General features: G+C 41.8%; 1 protein-coding gene across 1 annotated transcript in view; it reads right to left on the bottom strand.

Annotated features, from left to right (window-relative positions):
- Nucleotides 1-5,260: 5,260 nt before the first annotated feature.
- Nucleotides 5,261-8,921, bottom strand: part of LRPPRC (leucine rich pentatricopeptide repeat containing) — a 107,910-nt gene continuing 104,249 nt past the window's right edge. The window contains exon 38 of the mRNA XM_005600023.4: nt 5,261-7,252. Coding sequence (XP_005600080.1) covers nt 7,196-7,252 — 57 coding nt within the window. The 3' untranslated portion in view covers nt 5,261-7,195. The remainder of the gene's footprint in view (nt 7,253-8,921) is intronic.

Below are 8,921 nucleotides of genomic sequence, written 5' to 3'. Positions count from 1 at the left end.
TTCAATGGGTTATAAGCCTTTACTATCATTATTAATTTTGATGCTCAAGTTGTCCCTGATTTGGCCTAGGGAGCCCATTCAGGCTGGATTCTGCATCCTTTTGACATGTCTCCATCCTTCTCTGAACACTTTCTTTCACAATAGAGTGTTTCAGGCTCATCTTGTACGTTCCAATCCCCAGTCCTGGAAGCAGACATTTCTCTAAAGAATCTTGGTTCCTTTTAGTGGAAAATGGCATTTAGAAGCCAATATCTGAGTAATAAGTATGCTCATTGCTATTGGGGCATCACTGCTCCCAGGCCCTTTCAGTGGACAAAGCTAGGGAATACACACATGTATATACAAGTATATATGTACGTGTGTATATGTGTATATGTATGTGTGTACATGCATGCACACACACATACATACAGATCTATCTAAATTTTGTGTGTGTTTGTATATATATTCACATTGATATATCCAATTTCAATCCAGCACCAATCAACAGAGCTGATTCTAGTTTTCTCCCTTTTTGTATTTGTAACTTCCTCCTCCAATTGTGAGAAACCTGGCTTCTCTTAATGTTTTCATTCATTGGTTAATCCGCTATATGTAACCAATCTCCCATCTACACTGCATGCCTTCTGCAGTGCGGACAGCCTCCTCACCCTGCTCGGGCTGTAACTCCCATGTCAAGTTGTCCCAAGTCTGCATAGATGCCCTCCTCACCCTACTCTGATCCACCACGGCCACCCTTCCCACCCCACCTACAGCCACACTGTGGTTGCCTAATGGCTTTAGGTTGAATGGAGAAGGGAGAAGGGAGAAGGGAGAAGGGAGAAGGAAGAAGAGGACATCAGGTTTTTTCTTTAACTCCCCAGTGATTCCAACATGCAGTGAGGGCTGACAGCCACTGAGATATGTCATCTCTCTTTGTGAGAGTTATGGCCACTCAGTCTGCCAAGGGCTTTAATAACTCAGTGGGCCCTGGTACGCAGGGCTGCAGGGGCAAGGGGCAGAGGGCCGAGGCAGGAGAGGTGGAGAAACTCCGGCAGTGGCCATTGTTTCCTTTTTTTCTAGAGCATCCTGGCTGCCCACCTGGAGCTTTAACAAATGCCAATGGGGACCCACTCCTGGAGGTTCTGATTCCACTGGTCTGTTTTTATAAAAATGCTCCCCAGGGTACATGAGACCAGAAAGAAGAGCCACTGTTCTAACATGCATGCAGTTCAGTCAGCCCTCCTTGCTTTAAAAGGGTTAGAGATCTGCTTTTGTGTAATTATCAAAAGCAGGCTTGCCAGCTTTTACTGTTAAGGGTCAGATAGTAAATATCTTAGTCTTTGTGGGCCATACAGTCTCTGTCGCAAATATTCAGCTCTGCTGTTGCAGTGTGAAGTCACCACAGAAAATTCTAAAGTACGGGCATGGCTGTGTTCTAGTGAAACATTATTTACAAAAACAGGCAGCATGATGGACTTGGTCCGAGACTGTGGTTTGCAGACCCTTGATCAAAAGGTAAATGTTTTGAAATTTGCATTTTAAGTCCTTCAATTTCAAGTTATGTTATTGACGGGGACATTTTAATTAAGCAGAAATAATTATCTATATTGACTCAAATATTTCCCGATGTGATTTTTTTTAAACAACTCTTTTTCCTAAAAAGATTATTTCAGACATAATCTTGCTCTGGGTCAAGCTGATCTTCCTGGTAAGGCTCACAGACGCAGATCTTACATTTGCTTTTTTCTTTTCTCCCACATTTTTTCTTCTTTTGATCCCAGATTAAACAGCCAGCGGCAGTGATATTTAAATCTACACCAAATCAAGTGTTAACTACACACCTGGGGGTAGGGGTTCTGCTGAGACTCAAATTAGTCACTTAGCAGAGGTGCTTATCACAGACACCTCGTGCCACTTTCTTTTCGGCCCAGTCATGGGTCTGCAGCGCCAAGCAGGCTTGAGGAAGAGAGCAAGGGACTGGCAAGCAGGAGTGAGGAAGCATCTTGCTGGTTGACCTGTGCTTATTTGGAAAATATATCCACTGCTCCTGCCTGAAAGAAAACATCTTTATTTGTAAGTACAGTCCTGCGTCGCTTAACAACAGACACACATTCTGGGAAATGTTGTTAGGCTATTTCGTTGTCGTGTGAACATCATAGTGTACTTACACAAACCTGGGTGGTATAGCCTACTACACATATAGGCTATATGGTACTAATCAGATGGGACCACTGGTCTGTCGTTGACCAAACGTCGTTATCCAGCATATGACTGTAGTCTAAACTAGGTAATTCAAATCTTGAGTCATGTCATTTGCTTTTGATAAAATGACTGGTTCTTCCTTTAAGGGGCTGGTGTATAGAGCAATCCTGTGTCCCCATCACATGGTCTGCCTGAGGCAGCATCTGCAAGGACCAGGCAGGCAGATGGGGCACAGCCCATTTTCTGCTGGTGGCCAGGGAAAAGCAGCATATATGGCATTAGCAGCTAATAATTAAAACAATACTGTTTTAAGCAGTGGGTTAAGATTTTTAAACACATACTAACTCAAAGGCTGGGTAACACTTCTCAGCTTTCTGTGTAATAGCACTCACATTTATCGTTTGTGGGATGGTCTTGTCTTTTTGTAAAATTGGAGGTGTTAACGTTTCTCCAAAAGCTAAAAAGCTCTACTGCCCCATGCTAAAAATGAAGCCATTTTTCTTGATTCTACTCCTGCACCGTCCTTCAATCCACTTGAGATGATCTGACTCCCAACACACATTTAAGAGCCCTCTTCCTCCTGACAGCAAAGTTGAAAATGCTTTCATGAGGGCACATGAGTTTTGAAGGACTTCTTGAGCCTCAATCCTCGACATCCTAGCTCTGAGCTACAAAGTTGTTACCGACCAGGTTCATTTTTGCCCGTTGCCTGGAAAGCCAAACACCAAGACGACAAGATTGCAGGAGAGAGAGGGTTTTAATCACAAGGCAGCCAAGTGAGAAAACAGGAGAACAAGTCTCAAAACAGCCTCCCTGCAAATGGGGGCTCAGGGGTATTTCTAGGGTAGGGAGCAGGGTGGTCTGAAGTGTGGAGATAGATGATTGGAGGTGAGGAGGGGTGAGGTCACTGATGATCTATGCAAGCGTAGTCAGACTTCATGCCTCTTGGTAGAATGCATGTTCACAAAACGGCGGTGTTAGCAAGATCTGAGGGTGGACTTTTTAGTCTCTTGACGTCAAAAGGTCACTTATCCAGCATCTGCGCGGCCCCAGTTGATGGGTTGGTGGTGTCAATTGGCCTGAACTGGACAAGGGGGTCCTAACTCCTGAAGAACAGCTCAAACACCCATTACCATGGTGACCCAGGTGCCAGGGAGATGCTATCTAAAGGAATGTAGTGGGAGTCAGGTACCATATTGCCTAAGCAGCGCAGTGAACAACGGGTGGGGGAACAACTAAAAGCTATAATCGGTAACGGCAAAAAAGAAAAAGACTTTAGTTACCAGTTACCTAATCATCACTGGCTGTTTACCGGCTTCAATGTGGCATCTTTTATATCTCACGAAGACATGTGTGTGAGGAAACCCCCCAATGCACACACATCATACATCTCAGAAAGAACAGGACCTAGAAAGGGAGACCGGTATTGTGCCCACTGATTCATTTGATGATGTTTACTGGGCGCCTACAGTGCCAGGTTCTATCCTAACTGGTGGGTCCGCAAAGCACTATGAGAGCTCACGTTCCAGGGGAGGAAACAACAAAAACAAGTAAGCACTGGAGAGAATTTCAGCAAGTGCACATCTTGGGGCAGGGTCAGTCAAGATCCCACTTTCAAGAAAACTCAGTCCGCATGCTGGCAGCCAATCGCTGTCCACACAAACGTGCAGAGGCACTACGTCTGCAGCTGGTTTAATGTTTATGCTCTACCTCAACCCGATGATGTTTCTCTTCTTCGTGCGAAAAAGAAAAAGATAAGTGCCTATTTTGAATTTGCTAATACAGCCGTTTCCTTTATTTGTACTAAGGCTGCATAATGGGGGCTTTGTAAAGTCCGCAGGCCTGAAAGCAGGATACATTTCTAATGGAAACACTCACGTTCGTGATTGTACAACAGCAAAGCGATAAATTACCATGATTGTATACCCCCTGCAGCTATTAGTTCGACTATACTTCAGGAATGTTGCTTTCACTTACAGAAACTACAAATATTGGTTTGTCAGAAAGACAAACATTAAATGAAAATTGCATTCAAAGACATGAGAAAAAGTATGCAGAGTACATACATGCCGAATTGAGAAGTAAATTGCACCGGGAAGAACAATTTGCAATATAAAGCTTGCTTAATAATTTACTGGAACTCAAAAACTCAGCGATTATGCCAGGCACTGGGTATCTGATTAAATGGAAGAAAATAACCTTACAGTGCTGGCATCCAGGGACTGGGAACACTTGTACTAATGGGAAAGTTTTTTTTTTTTTTTTTACAGAATATTCTTATAGAGATTTCAATTCGACTTTTAACAAATTTTTAACTGAGTTTAAACTGTAATGCTTCAGTTTTTTGTACTCTCACAGAAAGTGACTAGTTAGAGTTCAAGCCATGTGCTGTGTCGCTGTGATTCTGGGCACACGAACCCCTCATTTTCTCACTCTAAGAGGCAAGAGGGGCGCCGGACCCGCAACAACAGGTGCTCAGGGTTAGCTATGAGGAACCCACAGAACCGGATACAGACAACTCAGATAAGTCGATTTACTGTGAGCCAGCAGCCAGGACGATGCTAGGCCTGGGGATACACAGGCATGAGACAGAGAATTGGTCCCCAGGGAGTTCACAGCCTGCAGGATACCTCCTCTGCTCTTAAGTGCTGCAGGAGCCCTGTAGAGAGAACTGTTAAGATACTGCGCAGGGAGAGAGGCCGAGAAAGTGGCAGAGAGGTGACGTGACATCCAGGCGGGCCTCAGGGAGGACTGATGGGAAAGGAAGAGGAGGGTGAAGGCAGAGAAGAGCTGGGAAGTGTGCAGACAGACCAGAGTGAATCCCAGTCATCTACGCAGCTGTAAAACATTCCTTCTGGTGCTGAAATCTCAAATTAAATACCTGCTTTTCCTTACAAGAGATAAGTGGTGACTTCTGTTGGTTTTCCACACACAAACCGTACACCACTTCACAAGGAAATTCTGACCACAGCAGAGGCCATCACACAATTTTTAAGTTAAAATTTTAAGACTAAAGTCCTTGAAATGGCTTAGTTATGCAAAAATTTGATAAGATAAAAATGAAGAAGCCCACAGGTTTTTGGAGTACAATTTATTCAAAGCATTTCACATTAAAGTATTAGGTTCAAATACATGAACATACAATTACATATAAAACACTACACTTTCCAAAAGTTTATAGTGATGCTTATTTTTCAGGATTAGCTGTTTGCTTATCATTTGTCTAAAATGTATTATTTTCTGCTGCTATAACTGTATTCACTCTATATTTCTATTTATTTCAATTTCACTATTAGATATTTTAGAAAGCATTCATAAGCCCATCTAGAATATACATTACATTTTAAATATTCATATTCAAAAGGGGAAGCCGATACAGTGCTAAAGACACATGACTTCACAGTTCTTTGTTAATCCATGAAATATAGTTAACAGCCCCAGCCTGTTGTCTAGAACGCTAGATGAGGGGTTCACACCTATTTCCTCTGCCCTACACTCACATTTTATCAGAGTCAATACACAAGGCTGGCTTGGAGCCCCTTAATGCAAATGAGATTGTACTCTCAGTTTCCCCAAGGATGACTGGAAAGTCCAGATCATGCCCCAAGGTTATGCTACATCTAAAGAGACCTATTTTAATAAACATCAATCAAACTTATTCAAGTAACTTATGGTTAGCAACTGCAAAAAACAGGCCTGCTTCAGTGCAATTTCTAATGGAGTGAGGCTCATGGCAAATCAGACAGTATCAATACTCTAACACTGTACAGGTCCTGCACCCGAGGAGTGTATACAGGAAAGCTTCATGAAGTCCTCCAGGCCAGGACTGGGCACTGGCCAAGCCCCCTGATTCCTTAGGGCTAAATCTACAAAACACAGATGAAGAAAAGTATGGCCAATGCCACGATGACATTTATTTCTTGGTTTCCCTCCATCAACTCTGCCTCTCACACCATCTGCAGGCTCTAGATGCAGGATGGCTGGTCCCACAAGACACAGGTTAGCAGCACAAACAGCGGGAGGCTGGCTTACTCCCCCCAAGGCAAGGTCTCCCCTCAGGTACATAGTGGGAACCAAGCAAGTCGTCACTGAAATCAAAACAGTAGGTAGTCACCAATTTCAAATGGACAAGGAATACACCCAAATAGGGATAACTCTCAAACCAAGATCTCACTCCTTCATGTATTAAATCACATATTCACAGAATATGAGTATAAAGTAACAAGTCCAGTGTAGGGTGTAGCTTGTGCTGACAAAGACCTAAATCCAAAACGAGAGGAAATGCACTGCTCTGCTTCATGACCAAAGCCATGACTGAGACACAGTTTGAGAGACTTCTGTGAACAGAGGCTCCTGGAAGCCACCATGGAGAAGGGAAAGCACGGTGCGGAGCCTCCAGGGTTGGCAAACAGCACCCTGGCCAAGGGCAAGTGACAAGTCTCTTTGAGTCTCTGCTTCTCACTGGAAAAATATGAGGGCTGGATCTGATGACTCACAAGATGCCTTCTGGCGCCAACATTTTACAGAACTGGAAAGTTATGCAGGGCTTCAAAGAATTGTTATATTATAGAATATTAAATATTAGAAAGTTCACTGAGCATCATTTTGTCCAGCTCAAAATTTTTCAGATCAACAATATTAACATGCAAGTCTTAAATAAAGAACAACCTTTTTATGAAAATAGTAAACAACACAAAACACGAGAACTGAAGAGTCAATGGGAGAAGAACCCTGAAAAACTACGGCTTCAGACATTAGGAGCCTCGAAGAAAATGCCGTAGATTTATATTGTAGGCAAAACCCAAAATAAGTCTAGTGACTGAGTGCACACAATTATTGTCAATGAGATCTGAACCTATCATATAATTATATGATGATATACAAATAAACAAAAGTACATAAACAAAGTAACTTTTCATTTATTTATTTTGTTCTTGCAAATACATTTAAAAAATAACATTTTAGACACAGAATTACAAATACACACAAAACAAAGTAGTGGCTGCTTTTTTCACAAAGGGTTCTCCCTTGATTCCTTTAGCTGCTTTGCATAAAACTCAAAGCTTTCCTGTGAAGGAGACAAAAAGAGAGGGAAGTCACAGATAAAGTTACTAGCAAGAGGTGATGGTACAAAACTTACAAATCAAGAAGTACTGCACACTGGTAGCACAGACTGCAGGGCCTATGGCAGTCGCTGTCCCCTCGAGCTTCAGCACTCCTCTGTTTTACGAAATCATCAGTTCAAGGGCCCAAATTCGGAGTGAAGGCTAGGACAGGCGCCTCTGCAGTGTGCATGCACGTGCGTGCAGGTATTTACACCTGGGTACAGAAGGCTGAGGGGTTTGAAATAAACATGGTGCAGTGACGTTTTAGCTCCACGACACAATAAAAAGGAATTGTACATATACAATTTCTCTTATTAAATAAAATAAAATTTCCTGGGCAACTACTGAATGAGAGAAAATATTTGAAAGTCATATATCTGATAAGGGGTTAATATCAAACATATATAAAGAACTCATACCACTCAATAGCAAAAACCAAAAACTTCGATTAAAAAATGGGCAGAGGAACTGAATAGAAATTTTCCCAAAGAAGACATACAGGTGGCCAACACGCGCATGAAAAGATACTCAACATCACTAATCATAAGGGAAATGCAAATCAAAACCTCACACCTGTTAGAACGGCTATTATCAAAAGACAAGAAATAACAAGTGTTGGCGAGGATGTGGAGAAAAGGGAACCCTTGTGTACTGTTGGTGGGAATGTAAATTAGTGCAGACACTATGAAAAAACAATATGGAGGTTCCTAAAAAAATTAAAAATAGAACTATCATATGATCCAGCAATTCCACTTCTGGGTAAAACACTAATTTGAAAAGATAAATGCACTCCCATGTTCACTGCAGCATTATCTACAATAGCCAAGACATGGAAACAACCTAAGTGTCCACCAATGGATTTAAAAATATTCCATACAATGGAATATTATTCAGCCAGAATAAAGAATGAAATCTTGCCATTTGTGACAACATGGATGGACCTTGAGGGCTATGCTAAGTGAAATACATCAGAGAGAAAAAGATAAATACTGTAGGATGTCACTTATACATGTAATTAAAAAAAAAAAAAACAACCAACAACAGACAAAACTGACCTCATGGATATAGAGAACAGACTGGTGGTTGCCTGAGGTGGGGGTTGGGGAGGTGGGTAAAATGGGTGAGGGGGTCAAAGGCCCAAATTTCCAGTTATAAAATCAGTAAGTCATGGGGATGCAAGGTAACAGCACGGTGACTATAGCTAATAATACTGTATTGCATACTTGAAAGGAGATAGGAGCGAGAATCTTGAAAGTTCTCATCACAAGAAAAAAATTTGTAACTAGGTATGGTGATGGATGTCAACTGGACTTACTGTGGTGTTCATTTTGCAATATATACAAATATTTAATCATTATGTTGTACGCCTGAAACTCATATAATGTTATGTCAATTATACGTCAATAAAAAATAATTTCCTAGATGAAGAAATAAAAGCCCAAGTATTTAGAATGAACAAGTAATTAACAGGGACATAATATGCTTGGTTACTGAAATACGTTAAATCCTATTTCAAGTTGAAATGATGAGAGAACCGCCCCAAGGACATTTGATAAATTCCTATCTACAGCTGAAGGTCTGAGACTGACCTTGTACTTAAACCTCGGCCCCAGGGGGCGATGTTCGCACACA

The sequence above is a fragment of the Equus caballus genome, chromosome 15 (assembly GCF_041296265.1).
Source record: "Equus caballus isolate H_3958 breed thoroughbred chromosome 15, TB-T2T, whole genome shotgun sequence".
NCBI classification, from domain to species: domain Eukaryota; kingdom Metazoa; phylum Chordata; class Mammalia; order Perissodactyla; family Equidae; genus Equus; species Equus caballus.
Note: the sequence above shows the minus strand (reverse complement) of the source record. Positions and strands in the feature narration are given on the sequence as shown.